Genomic DNA, 23,522 nt, shown 5'->3' with positions numbered 1-23,522 from the left:
CTGAGCCAGAGGAGATCAGAGCCATAGCCACTGGGTTTTATAGAGACCTGCACTCAGCGGAGCCAGCCACTGAGGCTCGGGATGCTTGCAGACAGACTGTGTGGGCCCATGTGCAGAGGAGGGTCACAGATCGTATGCGTACAGTTTTGGGTGAGCCTCTCTCAGAGGTTGAGCTTGCTGAGGCCTTGAGGGTCCTTCCGCGCCATAGTTGCCCAGGGGAGGACGGATTGACGCCTGCCTTTTTTATGCGCTATTGGGACCTTTTGGGGCCAGGCCTCCGCAGGGGCTTTCAGTATGTTTTGGACACTGGGGTGATGCCACAGAGCTTTACAGAGGGCTTGATCTTTCTTATCCCCAAGGGGGAGGGAGTATCAGATGATATTCGGCATTGGAGGCCTATTACGATCCTCAATACTGTCTACAAGGTCTTGGCAAAGGCCTTGAGTTTGAGGATCTAGCCCTTCCTGGGGGAGTTGATTCATGCTACCCAGACAGGATTCGTCAAGGAGCGTAGTATCCTTGACAACATTTTCACCTTCTGGGAGGCGACGGCCCGAGCTAGATTTCTTGGTGAGGACTTGGTTGTGATGCTTCTCGATTTTGAGAAGGCATACGATAGAGTCGATTGGGGTTTCTTAGAGGGCACTATGCTTCGCCTGGGCTTTGAGCCAGGTTGGATTCGAGGGGTGGCGGCTCTATATTCCACAGCTCGTAGCCAGGTGCTGATTGTAGGAGGAAGGGGGCCGAGTTTTGAGTTGACCAGATCAGTCCGTCAGGGGTGTCCTCTCACCCCGTTTCTTTTTCTCTTCTTTGCGGAGGCTATGAGCATGTATCTGACGGCAGAGGAGGTTGGTTTGAGAGGACTCCAGCTCCCAGTCAGGGGGGAGGACCTGCTCAATGCTGAGTTTGTTGATGACACGGGTTTATTTTTGCATGGCTAGGAGGCCAATCTTCAGCGGGCAGAGCAGTCGCTCCAGGTTTTTAGTGCAGCTTCGGGAGCATTGATCAATTGGCGCAAGACAGTGGCCTTTTGGATCAGTAGCGCTCCCACTCCGGCATGGAGCCCAGACCCGGGTTTTAGATGGATTCCTCCTGGCACAGCAGTGCGATATTTGGGATGCCAGATTGGACTAGATTTGTCACCTGAGCAACAGATTGCCCCGCTTCTTCTGAGCATTCGGAAGAAGCTTTTGTATTGGGGTACAGCTCGGCTATCCTTGGCTGGGAGGGTGGTGGTGGCAAATCAGGTGCTTTTAGCGACCATGTGGTACATTACGTCTTGCTGGATCTTCTCGAGCTCTTGTATCAGCCAGGTATAGAGGCTGATCAGGAACTTTCTTTGGTCTGGGCGGGATGGTCAGCCAGCCAGGGCAAAGGTTGCTTGGGCAGTTATTACACTTCCGTTGGCCCAGGGAGGCTTGGGCATTATAGATCCAGTTGATGAGAGTAGAGCCTTATTGGGGAAGCTTATTGTTCGGGGGTTGCTTCCAGGCGTTGAGCCTTGGAAAGAGCTTCTTTTGCAGCGGCTGCAGGCTCGAGCTCCTCCAGCAGGGGGCACTTGGGCACCAGAGATACGATGGATCTTCACAGAGATGAGGAGGACAGGCCTTAGTAGAGGATGGGAGGACAGATTTGCCTTGAGCATCCTGACAGCTTGGGAGCTGCTGAGACCGGGGCTCTCTCAGAGACCTCCTTCTTGTGATGAGGAGCGGGCCAGACAGCCGCTCATCTGGAGCCCAGCGGTTCGCACAGAGCAGGGTCATATGCTGGGTTCTTAGCCTCGTCTAGCCTTGGGACCACTGGCGGCAGGCCCAGCACGCAGTTTTGGAGACTGGCAGGCCTTCTGCAGTCTCCCAGAGGAGATCCAGGTGGAGAGGCTGGGTCACTTCAGAGGGGGGTTGATTATGAGGGATGACATTCAGGAGGCACTCACAGAGGAGTGGTTCACGCCTCTCGAGCCCGTGGCCCCATGGTGGATGGGAGCCTTTACTCAGTTGGAGATCCTGATTGCTGTTAGAGCTTGCACTGAGGATGGCAGATGCCTCTACTATGAGATCCAGGATGAGAGCAGACTTCAGAGAGTGGAGGTGGAGTCGCCTTTGGTTGCAGAGTGCATCTTTCAGAGGATACGGGTGGTGGCCCCGCTTCTCGGAAGTGGCATATTGACCCCGACCCTGCAGATGTGGACTCTGATTGGCGTATATGGGCATATGCAGCGCGCCCCTTGGCCCGGCTCCAGTGGGACCCTGGCGAGTACGAGTGGCATGATCCTTATGCATCCCTTGAGGCCACAGAGATCACCTTTTTCGAGTATACTGTTCGGTTGGGGCGACATATTTTGACGGCGAGGAGGATGGTCTCTCCAGCTGCATCGGGGCACTAGTGGCTTCAGGGACTCTCACCGGAGTTCCTGGAGGACTTTTGGACCAGGCTCTGGGCTAGTCGACAGGCACGCAGGATCTCGACAGGCACGCTCTGGGCTTTGCAGTTGGCACCTGGCTTGTCTACAGCGGTCTTCCGGTGGCCTGCGTCCGATGCGGCCACCCTATGGAGACACAGAGACATTGCCTATGGGACTGCCCTCAGGCGCAGCAGATTTGGCTGCGGATGCTGCGCATTCTGGCCCCCCTCGCTCCAGAGGGGATGTATACATGGGGTGCCGCTGCTTGGTCGACTTCGTCAGGGCCTGCTATGGGCTATGAGACGGAGCAGGACAGCCAGGCCATCAGATTCATTAGGGGCCAGCCTCGCCTTGTTCCTTCACCGGACTTCTCGTCCGCCGGCTGGACACAGGAGAGGGATCTACGATGGGAGCTCTTCAGCAGCCTCACCATATGGTTCACCTGGAGGGCCCGGTGTTTCAGGGCCTTTGAGGGGAGACTGGAGCCACCAGCAGGAGACTGTTCGGGGGATCTGGCAGGAGCTCATCCACACCCCGCGAGGACAGTACGACCGCATCCGAGGCGACTCCGGATGAGGCGATCTTGCGGCGCCAGGCCTTTCACACCACTTGGCGCAGCGGCCCCTTCTATACCCTACACGTGGGGTCCCCCCGTTGGCACTACAGGCCACCTGTTTGGCTTTTGCCCCCTCCTATTGTATGATATAGCCTCTCAGTTCTTGGTACTGATTCTTGTATTTTTCAGCACCTAGGGAGAGTCTCCCTGGCTGCCTTGCTTTGTTCTCTGCTCTGTTTTTTTATGAGCAGAGAGGATCTTTTGTAGCCCTACGGGCGTTTTTATATAACTAATGAAAGGATCTTTTCTCGAAAAAAAAAGAGATGCTCTCCCTGTAATCTTGTATGATCTGTCGCCCGTCCATGTTGGAGTCGGCATATGGCCCTCCTAACCATAGGTGGGGTGAAGAAGGTGGAGACTGTGAAGCATGGCTCTGTGGGCTGTGGTATAGGGGGCTGTGCAGGCACATCATAGAGTCTCTCTGCATATGTCTGCCAGGTCTGAGGATCGGTAATAGGTGTGGGAGGACGGGGCTCTCTGAGTCTCCTCCAAGCAGCAGCAGCATCTCTGCTCATGAGCATGTGATGTGTGTCCCAGTACTGAGCCTCCTCATAAGCTCGCCGCTTACGGCGGGTGAGAGTATGTATCCTCCTGCCTGCCTGTCTCTGGGTGATCTCCCTGCGAGTCCTCTGCACTCGGAGACTACGGTAAAGGTTTCTGCACTCATCATCATACCATCGGTTCTGGGGCATGCTCCCAGATGTAGGTGGCTGTCCTGTCTGTATGTGGTATGGGAAACTCCTCGCGGCTGTGGAGTGCAGTACATGTGAGAGCTGGGAGGTGAGCATAGCCATGGGTGTCGATGGGTCTAAGGCAAATAGCTGATCATGAACATGATAGTCGTACACATCGGCTAGGTCCTGAGTGAAGTGGAAAATAGTGCGTGGTGGCTGTATGATGGGTGGGTGGGTCTCCAGTAAGCTCCTGAAAGTGAAGGATAGGTATGTATGATCCGCCCCAATGGGGCATGGTGGTACGGTGAAGTGAGACACCATATCTGCCGCCTCCCGGGATCCCATCACATAGTCCACTGTACTACTGCCGCCCCCCACTGGAAACCAAGTCAACCCACCTAAATCTGGCCACTGAGTCATCCCGTTATAAATAACGAGATGGTGTCGGGCCCCAAGCTCCAGCAAATGTTGCCCATATCCAGTGCTGTCAGCTCCTCCGTCAGCGGAGATCCGAGTGGTCCCTGTATCCTTTGTAGCTAGCGGCTCTAGTCTCAAGGGATCCTCAAAGTCATAGATCTCGCACTGTTTGCTCTGAGTCCGTGCATTGAAGTCCCCCGTCAAGAAGACTTCTCCCAGTGTCGAATAGTGTAAGATCTCCTCTGATAAGACAGAGTATGGAGACTCACTAGCCTCTCCTCCACCCGGCTCCTCGGTGGTGGCAAACCGCAACCCCTTCGGAGGAAAGTAGCAAAGGGCGATATAAATCCATCTGGTCTCCGAGAGGCGTAAGCTAATCCACATGTATCTCGCCTCCGAGTCTCGTGCTACGACTCGAACATGCTCATGTAACCCATGTCTGAAAAGCGCTGCAATACCTCCTGAACCTCGGGAGGTGGCCTGTCTCATCCCCTGTCGGTGAGTTGACTCCCACTGATAACCCTCAACCCGTGGTAAGCCCCTCTCCGGGCTCTCATGTGTCTCTGTCATCAAGATGATATCCCGGCCCTCCATCACCTCCTCAAGTCTCCCTGGATGTGTCCATAGGACTCCATTACAGTTCCAGACTGCTATGTGTATCTCTTTGTCTTCATGTTGTTTCCTCCGTGTCTCATAGGCCAGATGGCGCTATTCGACCCTCTTCCCGTCAATGTAGATGTGACCATCCCTATAATGTGCCTTCTTCCCTTCTTTGCGTGCCGCCTTGATCTTCGGCATGCATAATCTTCTGTGCTCCAGCTGCAAGGTCGTCATCGAAGTAGATGGGGTCCCCTGGCAAGCTCCTCAAGATAGCCCGTCTTCTGATAAAGCTCATCCTACTCTCCTCGTCCGGGAACTGTAGCACTAAGGCCTTGCCTTTGGTGGAGTCCTTTGGGGTTGTCCTCCATACTCTAGTGAATGGGAGCGGCTCATCCTTCCGGAGTATCATTGAAAGAAAAACTGAAACGAAAAGCTAATCCTAGTCATATGTAGCTCCACTATGGAGTTACTGGCTAGCATGCTTTAGATGTAAAATCATGATAAGTGGTATACTACTAATTCCACCTAGTGGAGATGGTGGGGTGTAGTACATCATACATGGGGCATGGGGTGAGGAGGACTCACATCTGTTGTGCCTTGGTGTAGCCTCTGGACTCTCTCCTCCATAGCTCTGCGGTATCGTGCCTGGCTCTGGGCAGACTGGGCTTGATGGAGTAGTAGTGGTCTGTGTCCATGTAGCTGCTGTCTCTTGGCAGCTCTTATCTCCAAGGCTCTCTGTAGTGTGAGCCCTCATCGGGAGGTAGATGATATAGGGGGAGGAGGATGTGGCTCGCTGATAGGCCTGAAAAAGCTGGTGATCTGTGGCTGGGATCTCTGCACCTGTAGAAGCCTCTCTGTATGCCGGTGTAGCTCAAGGAGGAAAAGGCCTAGGCATCTGTGATCAAGATACTCCATCACCCGGCTAAGTGGGCCAAAACCCTCTTTGAACAAGCAGTGGTATCTCCCTCTGATCTCATAATATACAGGGCATCTGCATACGTAATGCTCCTCTGACTCTACCTCTCTGTGGCATAATCTGCGTACTCTGTCCTCTCTAGGGGTCCGTGTTGCTCTCCTTGCCTCAATCTCCATAGTGTGAGGAAACTCTGATCTGACCAATAGTCACCCTCATAGCGTGAGACATGTGTACATCCGTGTAGCTTGGGCATTTGACAAATCCATCCTCTGTGAATCTAAGGAAATGATCTCTATAGTACTGCATCTTGGTGGGAAGGAAGTCTCCCTGGTGTGCATCTGGATCAAATCCTGTCTCAGAACTCTATTCCTCTCCTCTCGGGAGTGTCACGTGTGGGGAGTCATCATCATACTGGAAGGGCAGTATTCTATCCATGTCGAATCCATGTGCTGAGAACCACTCATCTACTGCAGCATACCATGATGGGTGATGGCCCTCCATGGCAATACTATGTGAGGACTCCATGGCTAAGCGGGGTAGTCTCTCTGGACCCATGGCTTTGACGCGTTTGACGTAGGCTATGGTCTGAAACAGAGCCTCTATCATCATGGGGGGCACTGCAAGCTCTGCTTTGATGATCTCATGTGGTACTGACGGTTTGCTGCGAATCATCCTGGAGATCATGAGGATCTGCGGTCTCTCTATCCAACATCAATCGTATGTGGAGAGGTTAGGGGCCCATACCGGTGCTGCATACATCATAGCTGGGGTGACTAAGGTGTCAAATAGCCATCCTTTGGTGCGAGGCTTCTGGAAGTGAGCGTGATGACACTGTCTCTCCATCAATGCAAGGGCAGCATAACCTCGGGTGAGCCTGTCCTGTGATGCTCGTCTCATCATGGAGAAACGGCTCCCATTACTAGTGAAGGTAATACCCAAGTATACATATGATTCTGTCAGCTCTACCTGACTGCCTCTATATGTGATCATTGTATCTTTCATAACCCGTCTGCAAGTGTGAAAGATCATGACCTTGGTTTTCCCAAGGTTCACTGAAAGGCCTCTCTGTGTACATAAATCATCTGAGAGAGAGAGAGAGAGAGAGAGAGAGAGAGAGAGAGAGAGAGGTATGGAGCATACACAGCTCACCTGAGAGAGAGAGAGAGAGAGAGAGAGAGAGAGAGAGAGAGAGAGGTATGGAGCATACACAGCTCACCCCGATGGGGTCTCAATCACTCACTTGAGCGCCCACCCCGCCCACCCCTCCGAAGAGAGAGTCTGCTTTGATTGTTGCAACTGAATGAGTACAAATGAATGGGCCAAATCTGTAAGGACTACCTGGAATTAGGGTTTCCCATAGAGAATTACCCTTCTTCCTTGACTTGGTGGCTGCCTGGGCTGTGGAGTACATGTAGAGATGCTTGATGACTTGTGTTTTGCTCTTCTCACAGGGCTGAAAAATGCACTTGCCTTTATGATCCGCTTGCTGGTTTTTAACTGCCTTGGTCTGATGAAGCACATGTACTAGACGTGAGGCGTTTGCAGATTGAAATGATGGCCAATTAGGTATGTATATATACCAATCATATGAGCAGGTCGGCCTATGGAAGCTTGCCAACCAAGGGAAAGAGGACAAAATAATCAATAATTTTCTTTTTCCGTTGTTTAGCATGGCTGCATCATACCAGATGGGCACTGCCCTTTTTGTATGGTCACATTGGGTGCCCATAGGCTGCAAACAGCCTTGCCCATGCTTAGGACTCGTGCAGGGCAGAGGAGGACACCAGATTAGATTCTCTTTGATCAGGATCTGGCCGACAGGGTTCTGAAGGGACTAGTGGGCTGGTTGGCTGCAGTTGTGGAATTAATGTCCACAGATGCTGGCCGACAGCAGATGGAGGTGTTCTTGGCCCTATAAAAGGGCTCAGCCCAGAACTCGTAGATTATTCATTCCTTTAGGGAGTTGAATCATAGAATTGGACTTCATGGAGTCAGACAACCTTTTTATGGGGCAGCCTAGGGCTTGCCAAGATTGTACCTTTTTTGTACATCATGAATATACTGAAAACTCAGCTATCTCTCTCTCTCTCTCTCTTATCCTTTGTTTGCGTTTTGCATCTACATGTTCTTGGAAAGGTGTTTAGGGCTGAAAGAAGACTCCCAGAGCCTTCGCATGTGACCTGAATCTTCACACTTGAAGGAGGCTCTGATACCAATGTCACATGTGGATGCTCTGGGAGTCTTCTTTCAGCCCTAAACACCTTTCCAGGAACATGTAGATGCAAAACGCAAATAGAAGATGGAGAGAAGAGAGAGAGAGCTGGTTTTCAGTATATTCATTATGTACAAAAAGGGTACAATCTTGTCAGGCCCTCATACAAAGATTATATGACTCCATGAAGTCATATTCTATGATTCAACTCCCTAAAGGAAGCAATAATGTTTTGAGTTCTGGGTTGAGTCCTTTTATAGGGCCAAGAACACCTCCAGCTGCTGGCCGACTGCTGCCGGCCAGCATCTATGGACATTAATTCCACAAATGCAGCCGACCAGCCCACTAGTCCCTTCAGAACCCTGTCGGCCAGATCCTGATCAAAGAGAATCTAATCTGGTGTCCTCCTCTGCCCTGCTCAAGTCCTAAATGCTCTGTTTTTTCTGCTACTCTTCAGGGATTAGCCCAGTGATGAGCATGTCCATGTGCATGCACATGACACATGTGGCACCTGGTGGTTGGACCCTTTCCACCTCAAGCCCATCCACCTCTCCTACGATGCCTAACCTCTCCATCTCATGTTCTTGGTGAAGCGCATCACTCCCAGGCTCTTTTTTATGCAAGTAGACTGACTATCTCCAGGTGCCCCATATTTGCTGCCATACGGTTGCAAGCTGCCGTACTACTCTCTATACCTGCTACCTGCACTAACTATGTACCAGCCGGAGTGCCCTGTACTTGCAAAGTAAATTTTGTAGCCGCCTGCACCAGTTACACCCAATTGCACCTGCTGTACTTGCAGAGTATCTGATGTAGCCGCTTGCACCAGCTGTACCCGACTATAGTACCTGTTGTACTTGCAGTGTGCTTGTTGGAGCCACCTGCACCGGTTGTACCCGAGTTTAGTACTTGCTGTACTTGGAGTGTACCTATTGTAGCTTCCTGCACCTACTATACCTGACTATAGTACCTACTGACAACTGTACTTGCAGTGTACCTGCTGTACTTGCACCAGTTGTACCTGACTACAGTACATGCTGTACTTGTAGTGTACTTGCTATAGCCACTTGCACCTACGTCACCCGACCACAGTACCTGCTGTACCTGACTACACCTAATGTACTTGACTTGTACCTGCCGAGTATTGGGTATACCAAACCTGTACCTACAGTGTACTTGCTCTGTACGGCTGAGTCAGCAACTGTACTTGTACTACTATCTGCACCAGCTATACCTGCTGCATCTACATCTACCCATGTACCTGTTTGAGTACCGGCAATGACAACCATTCACCTGTTGACTACCAGTTCTTTTACTGAGTGTGTTCGTGTACTTGTTGTTGTACAAGTACCTGTTTGTGTACTCACACCCCGAAGACTTGCTCTACAGTCTGTGCGACGATTGAGCTAGGTTCTAGTACAAGAGCGCCTATTCGTGCGTGGTCTCAAAAAGATAGTTATGCATTCACTCAGCTCCACGTGTATGAGACTGGATTATCTGGCTGGCAAGCCCTTGGGAACTTTGTACAGTCAGGCCACGAAAAACACTTCATAGTTCTGCTGATCAATCTGTTGTAGCTCAAAACTATCATGCACTAACTGACGTAATGATAGACGGAAGTATACATACTTGCCAATCCGAGGTTGTGCAAACACTTCATAATTATGACCCAACCATATTGTCCATGTAGCCCAATATCTCGCCTAGGCAAAGAAAAGAGCATATTCGTGTAGTTTTGAAGGGTATCTTCCAAATATCCAAAACATTTTCCCAAATGCCACCCAAGGGAATCTAGTTCTCATATCTGAAAATAGACGATTCAGAAAATCTCGTGTTAGTGCATGCCTGTAACAAATGATAAATGCTCTCCATCTGATGATTGCACTGCAAACAATTTGGAGCCCCAATTTTCCGCTTTGCCAAATACTCTCCTATTGGGAGTGTTCCCATGAGGCATCTCCATAGAAAAATCTTATGTTTTAAAGGCAATTTGCTATGCTATATCTTTCCCAAATTACCTTTCCACCACCCTAAGGGCTTGTTCATATGCCACACCCGATCTGCATGTCCCTTTATCCATGGCTGTGGTGGAAGGAGTAATCTATATGCCCTTGTCGTTGTTAGTCTACAAAGAGGAAACTCCGTAATATAACTTGGTCAGATGTTCTTTAGCAGCCAATCATCATGTTGTTGCATAACAGATTTTTATGACATATCCCCATGTCCTGCTAGTTGAGCAACAAGAAGTCTCCTAGGGCGGTAACAAGCTCCCAATTGCCAACGTCATTGTGCTTGTGGAAACAATAATGATCTGCCTTCAGCTGATATGACATCTCCCATTGTGCAATTTTTTTTTTGTTCTAAAAAAAAGCTTTTCTTGGCTCAGCCACACTGCCAATGGCGTATCAAATGCTCTGCTCCAATGCATATTTTCAGATACCAGCATGTTTCCAAGAGGCACTAGCCTATGTGCCTAATGCCAAATGTATGAGTAGAGACTTCCAGTCTTGTAGCAATCTGGAAGAGTAGGGGCAGCCTTGGATTTTTCCTTGTACCTGACCTACCAAGATATCCTAGTATAACGAGCATACATTGTAGCCAACATCCGTGTCCATGGCTGTCCTCATTCCACGAAAGTTATTATCATGGTACTTTTCCGAGCTAGCACATGGTAATGCGCATTCAAGATATTCAGCCCACTATGCATTTTAGGGCTGCATAAATGCTTCTTTTTCCATAGCCTTCCTATCAGTGCTTGTTTTCCATAACAGTTCCATTGCTGATGACATAAATGTGGAGCGGTTTTCTGTCCTAAATCAGCAACACGGCAAGAAGAACTGTATGTAAGCCATTATGATGGATTGTACTATTCACAACCTGACATGCAAAGGCTATGTAGACAAGTGCCAATAATCAACCTTTTGTTTGACTTTTGTTTGCACACATGCAACTGCTTCTTTGAAAGATATGTTCCAACCCAAAGGATATCCCAAATGCCTAGTAATTTGGCATGGGGGTAGCATATCTCCTGGCTAGAGTATACTATGCCAATCCGCTTGTTTTAGTGGTAGCAACTTCGACTTTCTGAAGTTGGTTTTCAGCCTCGCTGCTGTCCCAAACAATTGCAAAACATCCATACCAATATAGTAGGTTAAAAGCAAACTTTTTTTTTTCCGAGAAAAGATCCTTTCATTAGTCATAGAAAAAACGCCCGTAGGGCTACAAAAGATCTCTCCTGCTCATAAGAGAAACAGAGCAGTGAATACAGCATGGCAGCCCGGGAGACTCTCCCTAGGTGCTGCAAAATACAAGCATCAGTATAAAGGACTGAGAGGCTAAATCATACAATAGGGGGGGGGGAGAGCCAAACAGGTGGCCTGTAGTGCCAACGGGGGGATCCCGTGTGTAAGGTGTAGAAGGGGCCACAACGCCAAGTGGTGTGAAAGGCCTGGCGCCGCAAGATCGCCTCATCCGAGTCTCCCCGGATGCGGTCGTATTGTCCTCGCAGGGTGTGGATCAACTCCTACCAAATCCCACGAACAGTCTCTGCTGGTGGCTCCAATCTCCCCTCAAAGGCCGTAAAGCACCGGGCCCTCCAGGTGAACCAGATGGTGAGGCTGCTAAGAAGCTCCCATCGTAAATCCCGCTCCTGTGTCCAGCTGGCGGACGAGAAATCCGGTGCCGGAACCAGGCGAGGCTGGCCCCTAATAAATTTGATGGTCTGACTGCCCTGCTCCATCCCATAGCCCATAGCAGGCCCTGACGAAGTCGACCAAGCAGCGGCACCCCACGTAAACATACCCTCTGGAGAGAGGGGAGCCAGAATACGCAGCATCCGCAGCCAAATCTGCTGCGCCTGAGGGCAATCCCAAAGGCAGTGTCTCTGTGTCTCCATAGGGTGGCCGCATCGGACGCATCCCGCCGGAAGATCGCTGTAAACAAGCCAAGTGCCAACTGCTGAGCCCCTATGGTGGGCGACCAGCCACCACTGAAAAGTCGAGATCCTGCGGGCTTGTCGACTAGCCCAGAGCCGAGCCCAAAAATCCTCCAGGAACTCCTGTGAGAGTCCCTGTAGCCGCCAATGCCCCGTTGCCGCTGGAGAGACCGTCCTCCTCGCCGTCAAAATATGCCGCCCCAGCCGAACAGTATACTGGAAAAAGGTAATCTCTGTGGCCTCAAGGGATGCATAAGGATCGTGCCACTCATACTCCCCGGGGTCCCACTGTAGCCGGGCCAAGGGGCGCGCTGCATATGCCCATATGCGCCAATCCGGGAGCACATCAGCAGGATCGGGGTCTATATGCCACTTCCGAGAAGCGGCGGCCACCACCCGAATCCTCTGAAAGGTGCACTCTGCAACCAAAGGCGACTCCTCCTCCACTCGCTGGAGTCTGCCCTCATCCTGAATCTCAAAGTAGAGGCAACTGCCATCCTCAGTGCAAGCTCTGACAGCAATCAGGATCTCCAACTGTGTAAAGGCTCCCATCCACTGTGGGGTCACTGGCTCGAGAGGCGTAAACCACTCCTCTGTGAGTGTCTCCTGAATATCATCTCTCATAATCAACCCCCCTCTGAAGTGACTCAGCCTCTCCACCTGGATCTCCTCTGGGAGACTGCAGAAGGCCTGCCAGTCTCCAAAACTACGAGCTGGGCCTGCCGCTAAAGGCCCCCAGGCTAAACGAGGCCGAGAACCCAGCATATGACCCTGCTTTGTGCGAACCGCTGGGCTCTAGATGAGCGGCTGTCTGGCCCGCTCCTCATCACAAGGAGGAGGTCTTACTTCTAGGTACTCCTCAATGCCATATTTTGATCCTTCCCGTCCAAGACCAGACTGTTTTACACCACCAAATGGAGCAACCTGAAGCAAAAAACATCACAAATCATTAACCACAAGACCAAACTGTTTTACACCACCAAATGGAGCAACCTGAAGCAAAAAACATCACAAATCATTAACCACAAGACCAAACTGTTTTACACCACCAAATGGAGCAACCTGAAGCAGAAAACATCACAAATCATTAACCACAAGATTTTTAATCCTAAAGATGCAATTTTATTGTTTCAACAGTTTCCAAGTGGTTCTCAAAGCCAGACTTGCTGGGCGCGTGCTTCAGACACCCCTCATCACAGAATTCTCTTTGAGGAGGAAACATGCGTGCTTCAGACACCCCTCATCACAGGATTCTCTTTGAGGAGGAAACATGATGGAGAGGGAAGAGGTGGCTGGCTGAATAATAAAGTATCCTTTAATAGTGCTTTTGGTCATTGGACTGAGGCTGCAGGGCAGGCTGTGCATGTGAAGGGCTGTGCAGGCTTTACAGCATAGCCAAAAACCCATGGAAGAAACCTGATTTGATTGTACAACTGCTGTACAGAGCTATTCATGCATTGTGCAAGCCATACAAAGGGTGCACTTGTAACAAAGATACCATCCTTTGCTTGACAAGTGTTTACCGGTGCTCCGATGAGGTGGCAGCCCAAGTGGTGAAGGTGTTTGCCTAGGACCAAGAGGTCTTGCTGAGCATGGGGCGTATTGGTGGGAATAGACTGTTTAGAAGCTGTTAAGAACCATACATTAGCCATCCCACTGTCAAATCCCTTGGAGTATTTGTTGGGAAGAAAAAAGAGTCATCATCAGCAAATGCCTCTGCAACCATTGATGACCCATATGGCTGTACCAGTCCATGTAATTCTCCTTCCCAAGTAAGAATATCCATATACATCAGCAGAGGATGAGTGGCAATTGCATACAACATGGCGCTTAGTGGGCAGTCCTGCCTAACCGATTTTCCCAAAGTCCAAAGTGATGATAATCCTTTGCCAATGATGCATCTAGTTGTGCTGCCTGCATCATATAGCCAGTAGATGACTTCTGTCATTTTCGGGTCAAACCACGTTTCATGGTGGCAGCAATGAAGTCCCAGTGCAGTGTATGAAATGCTTTGGCAATGTCTACCTAGAGTAGCAATACCTCTTGACTAGTATATTTGGCATACTCCATTCCCACATAAGCATTACATTTGCAGTGTGTTAATTGTCGTCTAGGAGTGAACCCATATTGGGTAGGATACAACCCTTTGTTAAGCACATTGGCTATTCTATTGGAGATGATCTTTGTCACCAATTTGTATAGCACTGGCATTAAAAAGATAGGTCTCCAATCAGCCAAATTTAGGCATCTCTCTTACGTTTTTTTTTTTTTTTTTTGGGTTTGTGAAACCATTGTGAAATCTTATATTTGAGAACCCTCAAAGTGAGAGGCTTTCATTAAAGTACATTTAAAAAGAGTGGAAAAACGCTTCATAGCACACATACACACTTTTTTTTTTTGTGAAACCACTGCTTCATTAAGGAAAGTATGGTACAGCCAGAGTTGTCCCACACACACACACACACACACACACAAATACACGCATACAAATCACTTCACACAAACAAGCAAACCCATCCAAACACGCATCCCCCAACTCACTTGCAATGACCATGCACACAAAATAAGGGACACGATTTGACACCTTGATATGCAACGACTTCTATGCCACTACATTTGAAACAACACCAGGAAAAAATATTGTAGGCCTGTAATGTTTCCTACACCTGGTTCCAGTTTCAGGAAAGTAAGTATTTTTTGGTGGCAATTGGCACCAACACAGTCATACATTAAATTCTTGTGTCAAATTGATGTGACTAAGAAGTTGCAGTCAATTAGTGATCAAATGAATATCCTTGTGTCTGGCTGCAGGTTATTTTCTATGAGCAGGATTGGAATCCTCAAGCTGACAAACAGGCAGTACAACGGGCACATCGTATCGGGCAAATAAACCCTGTTTTAGCAATCAATTTAGTCGCAGAGAATAGTATTGATGAGGTAACCTTACAAACTTCTTAGCATTTGTGCTACACACATGCACACATGCACACACATGCAAGCGCTTATGCACCCTTGCACACATGCAGACATGGGTAAATCACACGCATACACACACACACACACTACTATTTTCTAGTCAAGCTCAACTTGATTTGTCTAATGGCTACTGAATAGGTTATTCTAAGCAGAGCTAAGAAGAAGCTGAAGCTTACACATGATATTATCGGATGCTCAAATTTGGATCCTGACGTTGATGCCCTTAACAGCGCCAAGCCTTCTGACCTGCAATCAATGATTATCTTTGGTTTGGACAAACTTCATCCTTCTAGTACTAGTCAATCACAAAAAGAAGCAGAAGTAATGCCTCAGATCATACAGTTGGTACAGGAAGCACTGCAGCAGCGCTGCAAACAAGACAGTGGTGCATGGAGTAATCAAAACTCTGTCTTAGATGAAGAGCTGGAAGAGAATCTCTATACTTTTGAAGGACGGGACTTTTCTGCTAAAAAGAGGAAGGATGTTGATGAAGAGAACTCTTCTAAGCTAGCAGACCAAGCCATCTTAGATTCTTGGATTGAAAAATTAGGGAATGTTTCGGATCAAGATTTGGCTGCAAGACGGGGGAGGAAACGAGCTTTTGATAAAAGCAATGAAACGACTTCGGACGACTACCATGCTGCAAAGCAAAGAAAACCTGAGCAAAGGAAAACAGTGAGATGGGAGAGTTTGGGTTACAAGTCTTTAGCTGTGCAGGATCCAGCTGAGATTGCTGGAGATACGCTTACAGATATTGATGGATCAAATGTGCATTTTGTGTTTGGGGACTGCACTAGACCATCAATTGGCTCCAACGAATCTGCAATTATTTTTAGGTTAGTGTTCCATAGTGTAGTTTTACCTTCTTAAGATTTATGTCTTATCTACCAAGCTATTTACAACGTGTGTGTACCGTTGTGTGCGGTCGACACAATGGCATAGAAAACCAAACCCCACATCCAGGTGACATTACAATAGATTGATATACTTTTTTGTTTTTCCTGTTGCATCTGCCTCGGCTGCCCATTGACTTGTCCCCCCAACTCCAGTCAGGTCATGTTTCACCCCGTTTCTGCATTGTAGCCCTTGCTGGGGCCTCCAGTCTATGTGGAACAAGATTTATTCTTGTTCAGCTTCCTCACCATTGTTTGGCATTCTGGATCCTGCTACATCTGATCATCTACATCCCTACTAGCAGGATAACTATTGCTTTTCTGAAAAGTAGATGCACCCATCACACAAAGCAGCCAGCTCGTCAATTGGAAGGGTTTTGGTATGTATCCTTCTCATAGCCAGATTAGGGGATTGCTTGGTTCTTAGTTTCTCATTGGAAATCTCATTACAGTTCAAAGATATTTGATTATTGGACCCAGCCTTACGGCGCCCCTCTGTACTCTGTACACATAAAGGAGAGGCAACCTGTTGGCTTTGTCTCTCCCACCCGAGCTACCCCCTATCCTCTCCCGGCACCAACTGGTTATACCACTATGAGTGGCTTTTGGACTACTTAGATGCGAAGGATGAGAATGGAGGCCCGGATGAGACTAGTGCCTCCTCTCCACATAGTCTTTCACCAAGGTGTCATGATACTCTTTGACCTCACAGGTTGTCCAATCGGTGAAACCGACATTGGCGCTGAAGTCCACTCAATGCCACTGCATGGTCGCTCATGGCTGGACCACTCAGCAAAAGGAGCTTTTCTGACCACCATAAGTCATGTGCTGCAATTGTTGACTTCTCATTGTGTGGCTTTATTGTCAGTTCTCTCAAGGGCCATGGCTAACACCTAATTTCATCTTCGAGCTTCCTTCTTTTGCCACTTTTTATAGGGAAGAATCTCTCACAGTGGTAGCTAGCCAGCAAACCTCTCTTTTCCTGTGTCAGGGTTATTTTGGAACTATTCCACTCTTCTCCTTCCTTGAATCACTTTGCTTGTGCTGTACTACAGGAGATAGGGGTTCAGGACTATGACTGGAACTACCTGCCCTTGAGTTGGAACGTCTAGAGCTTATGGGGAGTGCCCCAACAGCAGCATGTCATTAGAGATTAGATTCACCCCTTTGTTAGAGGGGGACCCATAGGCATTCTTATCCTTGAGGAGTATAAGGTGGATGATGCCTCGTCCCAAAAGTAGGGAATTATTTTCGGTTCAAACCTTGTGAAGTGGAAGCATTGGCTCTATAGGCACATCGGTGGACTTCATGACAATGATTATGATCAAAAGGTGTTTTTGTTTCTGTTTGTGCAGTATTGTCGATGATTCAGGAATGTGGGGAAGTGGAGGAATGTTCTCTGCACTGGACAAAATCTCTGCTCTTGTTCAAGAAGCATATAAAGCAGCCCATGCAGCGGGCGACTTACATGTTGGTGATCTCCATCTTCTCTCAATTGATGGTAATCCATTGTCCTCGTCCCCTCTCTTGTGAATTAGCCTTTTAAGGAACACAGATGTCTATAGTAGCTATGACAGGGCTTTAATAGAAAGTTCAGGCTTTAATAGACTAAGTTCAAGTGCCGTTTTGCAGCTGGTGATGATACGACACAGGAAAATGAAGTGTCGGCAGCAGACCAAGGCAAATGTAGACTTTGTATAGGGTTGGGGGTTGTCCAGAATTACGATGGTCGACGAAAAATCCCACGAAATGACATTTCTTTACCTGCTTTGGAGGCTTGTCTGAGAAAAGCTACCAAATCTGCAGCTGCAATGTCTGGTATGTACTTGGCTTTGATTAAAAAGCGTGGTTTTGAACTCTTTGTCAAGTACTTTCTGGAACTCTTCTTCTGTGTACTGCTAGCATCCATACACATGCCACGTATCAGCTCTCGACCAGGACAAGATCGAAAGGAGTGGTACGCGATTGAGCGCCTTTTACGCAAGCATGCCAGTCAAAATGGTGTACAAATCTTTGTGTGAGTCGCTAGTACTTCAGTGGTCTTTTTATATGTTGGAAGTCTTTTTAGTCTTCCAAACTTCTATGAAAACCATCGATTTTGGTGTCAGTCTTAGCATATCTCTTGCATTCTAATGGTTTGTTTCTTGGCTTTGTCCTTGCAGTTACTATTACAGGCGGTCTAACAAAGAAGATGATTAAACTGCTGCTTTTCCGTTCTTCATGCATGGCATGGCTTGTAAATAAATGCTAGCACTAGACTTGTTGGTTTGGTTGTGCATTACTACAAGGGCTTCAACCTACATTTTGTGATACAGGAAGATTAGTGTGCTCCAAAATTGACGACTGATCTAGGATCCAATGATGTGTCTCACTTAGTGAAGGACTGTTTGAGAATGTGTGCCTCGAGTTGGAGTGGCATTTTTTCTTACTTTTAGAGTTCAACAGATGGACTCACTATGATTTGGTGTATTAACAAATATTGTTATGACATTGATGATAAATGGGGTAGGTACTATGACACCTGCCTTTCTTGCCTTAAATACATGCTCTGACCTTGCAAAATTTATTTGTAACAAGATTTATCACTAAAATTATAGAGCGGTACTGAAAGTTATACTCTGCTTATTAAAGTTATACATGACACAACGTTTTTTTTACAAAAAACTTGTCCATGAAATTCAATTTAGTATACTCAAAGCTTGGCAAACTGGAGGTATCATTTGTAAGAACCTTTTGACGCATAAAGCTAGGCTAAGTCTTAATTCTTCTAATTGACATTGTAGAGGCTAAGTTTTACTTCTTGATTCCTCATCTATTGACATTGTAGATTTAAGATAATTCTATGTATGGGGAGGCTCTGAAATGCCTCCTAAACCCCTTTCACACCTTGTCAGGACATACGAGGCCGGAAAACGTCTGTTTACATGGATATTGTTAGTGCTCACTATGTTGATTTTTTCTTGTACTTCTTGTGTACAATTTTTTACTCAGTATGTAGGAATGCATGAAAACAAGATGCAAGTAAACCTTTAGGGTATCTGCAAGTGGACCTCTTTGTTGCAGCCTACATTTTTCACCTTTTAAAGCAACTACATTCAAGTGCTATCAGCCCAAAGTTCATATACATTGATGATCTTTGCTTTATAAAGACCACCACCATGCAGAAGGCTATATACAAGTTTCCTCTGGATTGGCTTAACTCCTTAATTTAGTTCTTGCAAACTTTTTTTTTCCGAGAAAAGATCCTTTCATTAGTTATATAAAAACGCCCGTAGGGCTACAAAAGATCTCTCCTGCTCCTAAAAGAGATAGAGCAGCGAATACAGCATGGCAGCCCGGGAGACTCTCCCTAGGTGCTGCAAAATACAAGCATCAGTACACAGAACTGAGCGGCTAAATCATACAATAGGGGGGGGAAAGAGCCAAACAGGTGGCCTGTAGTGCCAACGGGGGGATCCGGTGTGTAAGGTGTAGAAAGGGCCACAGTGCCAAGTGGTGTGAAAGGCCTGGCGCCGTAAGATCGCCTCATCCGAGTCTCCCCGGATGCGGTCGTACTGTCCTCGCAGGGTGTGGATCAACTCCTGCCAAATCCCCCGTACAATCTCTGCTGGTGGCTCCAATCTCCCCTCGAAGGCCGTAAAGCACCGGGCCCTCCAAGTGAACCAGATGGTGAGGCTGCTGAGGATCTCCCATCGTAAATCCCTCTCCTGTGTCCAGCTGGCGGACAATTCATTTATGGCTCATCAAGAGAAAGATTCTCTTTTAGGACAATCACGTCATTCTTCTTCTTCTTTGTAGAAAATGAGACTTCTATCAAGCCATTGAAAAACAAAAAACAAAAGCATGACCGTTAGTGCAAAGAGACATTCTCAAAATGCAAGCTTTACATAGCCAATTTCATATACAATGATGTCATGAAAGTTAAGATGAAGTAGATGAGAATACCCATGGTCCCACTCCATCATAAAAGTAGTGAGCCTTCCTTCCCCTAGCTCGTGCAGATCTAGGAGGTCCTTTTTAACGGTATACAAGTTTGTATGTACGGACTAAATATAACAAGTTTGAGTGTCATACATAACCTCTATGGATCTGGCCCTTCAAATTTACCATGATAATAATCTCCCAATAAGCCTCCACTATGCCATGAGATGTCACCAATGCAAGTTAGGAGCTTGCTTCAAAGTGCATCTACTAACCATGTTTCTATGCACCAAGAGGGTAGGGCCATTATCCTTACCCTCATAAATCAATGGACCAAACTTAGATAACCATGCTATAGAGTCCCAAGTGACGTAAACTCCGTCTCTTGTGAAAGTTCTAATGAATACCAATTCATCTAGGAGTCTCTATAACTCCAAATGCAATGTCAATAGTAACCGAGCATCTAGAGTGTGATGGATCTGCACCAACAATAGCTCTTCATTGACTAACAAGTAGTAGTCTACCAAAAAAAAATCTAGATAACTTGAGTAATATAGGGACTCTCCTAATGTGGTTTGAGAGTAGGAGTCCTTTGAACATATCTTAGCAAAGTAAACCACACATTTTGGATCGTGTATAAGAACAAAGGGAAACTCTCCGTGGGATTATTGACATCAAGTTACTCCCACTTACCAGGATCCCAATGAAGATATATGATTGGGTAACCATCATAAAGGGCAAAAGTCGCATAGTACAAACTCATGAAAAGTGTCAATGTTTCTGATAGGATGTGTAGTAGCACTAGGAAATGGATGCTGATCATCATAGCACACCAAAGCAAAAATTAGAATCTAGATCATTACCCAACGAAGAAAAACAGGCACTCCACTCCTTGAGAAAACACCTATCCAGCATGTGAGACTCATGTGTGAAAAGTGCCAGTGACCCATTTATGAGGGATGGTTGCATTAATTTGCTCAATCCATCTATGGATACCTCTAAGAGATTGTAATAATGTCTTTAAAGGCCTTCTAGCAACCAACTATGGATGCATGACACCACTACATATAACTGGCAGGGCCAAGATGTGGACCCAAATCATCCCTAATAAGGTCATCCCACATTCTATTAGTCTTTGAATCCGAGATAAAAAATTCTTGTCTCAAAAAAGGAGACAATTTAGCTAAAAGGAGAGAAGAGGAAGGCAGACTATATTCTACCTTTGTAGAAATAAATCTGCAATGCCATCTATAGGCCAGACCACAAAATGTTCCTAATCAATCTCCTCAAGTGGCCAATGCAAGCACATGAAAAACACCAGTTGGAAGCAATGAGCCAGGTTGCAAGCAAGCCTTGGTTTACCACAACTCCTATCATCTAGCATGTGCTAGAGTCTAGAAACTTTATACAAGGATAGGATAGGGTTACAACAAAAGGTGGGATCCATGCCCTTTCAATTTTTCTCGCTCATGGGTGGTGAGTCCAAGAGCCCTCACTAACTCTCTCCACATCTCACACACGACGACCCAAAAATGGTTCACACAAGTATTCTTTGAAAAGAGGTAAATTTGATGAACTCGTTGATGCCCAAGATGTCAATGTAGTACACCATGTCACTCATGTTGCCAAAGCTCATGATGACTTGTAGTTGAAACCAAATAAAACAAAGCTCTTGAAACTTATGTGAACCTCTTAAAATGTTTTACAAACCCTAACATTTATTTATTTTTTGAGAAAAGAGACTTCCATTAAGAAATAGAAAATCATACAAATGGAGATCTCAAACCAAAAGGTAGGGAGATCCAATAATCAGGGGCACTATGCTGCCATAAAAGCCTTGTAGGAGTGGAGGAGATCCAAAGGGAGATCTCAAACCGAAAGGCTGGGAGATCCAATAATCAGCGGCACTATGCTACCATAAAAGAGAAAAAAATACCATGGTTCCACTCTCTCATAAATATGTTGTGTTTTGTTTGCGCAGCTCTAGAAGATCCTTATATACGGACCCAGGTGGCCAAAAGAGAATGAATGATCTAACTCTATATACTGCAAATACATTGGGTGTCAAAAATATGGACAATTGGTCTTCTAGATATGACACGCCGTGATACTAGCAATAATCTCCCAAATAGTGTCAATACTCAGAAGAGGTGGTGTGTATTGTAAGTGGGGGATATCCTGAAACAAACATCTCTGAGCTATGCCCCCACGAAGAAGTATAACAGGATATGCTCCCCTCTCCTAAAAAAGAAGAGTGGGTGAGGCACAGACAACCATGCAATAGCGCTCCAAGTAATGTAGGTAGAATCAATCCTCAATCTGCCCAGGAGCAATGGGCTATGGATACTCCTTTGCACTCCCAGAAGCAATGATACAGTGTCTCAGATGGAGCTGAGCATATAGGAGAAGAGGGGTGCACTAGAAATCCTTATCTCCATAGAATCGGTCTAATGATGCTGCCTCTGAGAACCGCCTTGCTCTGTTCAAGCTGCTCATTGCCTCCTTTGTGCTCTCTATGCTGCGCTGCAGTGTAGCTACACTTGATTTACTGCTTAGGAGATACCTGGCTGAGAGCTGCAAGTCTTGTCAATAATTCTCTTTGATCTTTATATGATACTGTAGTAGTATGAAAAACTCTACTCTATCACTTGATTAATGAAAATCACTACTCTAAACTCGCTTGAGTAATGCAAGACGCTACTCTGAACTCACTTGATTAATGAAAATCACTCAATGAGCTTGCCTAATTGCAAACCTTAGTAGTGCTACTAATGTCTTGATGCTACCGCTAGGTAGCTTTGATACCATTTTGAAATTCAAGAGGTAGGGAACTAACTCCATTACTAATGGAGAGAGGAATGAAGCACTAATTACAATTAAAAAAGAGTCAATCTTAGGCACATACAAATGCTATAATTTTATTGTTTGCAAGTCTTCTGAGACAAGTGAGCCCAAAGACTTGCTTTTGTAGCATCTAGAAAATATCCATTTGACCCCTTCTTCTTTTTTCGTACACACCCGGGCCCACTCAAGTGGGTGGAGCCGATGCCTATTATTGGCACACCCAAGGCCGGTATAATTTGCCATTACCAAGAGCCATGTTTGATTCCATTCAATGCATCGAACTCATCCATGATGTCATGTGGAATTTTCACTTTTTACATTATTTTGACTTACAATCTTTGTCCTTGCACTATATGAAATGACCTTGAAACTATGAATCCTTCATAATATTTATCTGGTTATATGCTCGCCCCTTAATGCACAAATGGTTGCACCCTTTATCACTTGTTTCTCAACAAAAACCACTAATGTATTGAGTTGAAGTTCACTAGAGCAATCTTGCAATCTCCAAATATCCCCAATCTAGTTAGCAAGCTTCTCATAAGCATAAATGTGATTAGAAAAAGCTTTCAAGTTGAGGAGTTCAGTGTACTCTTTAGAAAAAGCTAAAATGTTCTTAATGCCAAGAGTAATGAAATCAGTGGTGGCTGCGGTAAATAAGCAAGTGTGCAATAGTCAACCATATGAATGAATCTTTTTGGATTTTATACGTGGCCAAAAGGTACGGAAGAGATTCCTCATGAATGTTAGAGATTCCTCATGAAACTTGGTTGATAAGATTAGTGAAATTACTAACCAAACATAGTTGCCAAGGACAAATTCAAGGGAATTAAAGTTTTCTAAAGCTTTGATTCTAATAGCTTTTTTGCAAACAAAATTTATAGTTTGATTAGATTTATCTATTCCGGAGATATATAAATGAGTTAGAAGCCATTCAAGTTGTGATATAACAATAGGGTTTTCAAGAATATTATTAGAGTTAGGTCTATGATTAGGGAAAAATTAGTGTGGAATTTACAATCCAGTATATTTTTTTGATCTAGTGTAGGGGTGATATTGAGTAGATCACATACATTGACCCAACCTTCCCATAGTGCCACAAAAGCTTCGAAGGCTTG

General features: G+C 46.5%; 1 protein-coding gene across 3 annotated transcripts in view; it reads left to right on the top strand.

Moving 5' to 3' along the window:
- The window catches only part of ASG3 (SNF2 domain-containing protein / helicase domain-containing protein), a 67,421-nt gene extending 49,242 nt beyond the window's left edge, over window positions 1–18,179 (top strand). The window contains exons 12-17 of one of the 3 annotated variants that reach the window (XM_086796452.1): window positions 14,582–14,707; window positions 14,885–15,582; window positions 16,995–17,137; window positions 17,272–17,457; window positions 17,542–17,656; window positions 17,802–18,179. In XM_086796452.1, the coding sequence (XP_086652578.1) occupies window positions 14,582–14,707; window positions 14,885–15,582; window positions 16,995–17,137; window positions 17,272–17,457; window positions 17,542–17,656; window positions 17,802–17,838 (1,305 nt within the window). In that variant the 3' untranslated portion in view covers window positions 17,839–18,179. Of the gene's footprint in view, window positions 1–14,581; window positions 14,708–14,884; window positions 15,583–16,994; window positions 17,141–17,271; window positions 17,458–17,541; window positions 17,657–17,801 lie in introns of all 3 variants that reach the window. The other 2 variants (XM_086796453.1, XM_086796451.1) reach the window with 2 other exon arrangements.
- Window positions 18,180–23,522: the final 5,343 nt, after the last annotated feature.

Source organism: Cibotium barometz, chromosome 63 (assembly GCF_041138505.1).
Source record: "Cibotium barometz isolate CiBa-2024 chromosome 63, ASM4113850v1, whole genome shotgun sequence".
Classification (NCBI taxonomy): Eukaryota; Viridiplantae; Streptophyta; class Polypodiopsida; order Cyatheales; family Cibotiaceae; genus Cibotium; species Cibotium barometz.
This window is presented reverse-complemented; position numbering and strand designations above follow the sequence as displayed.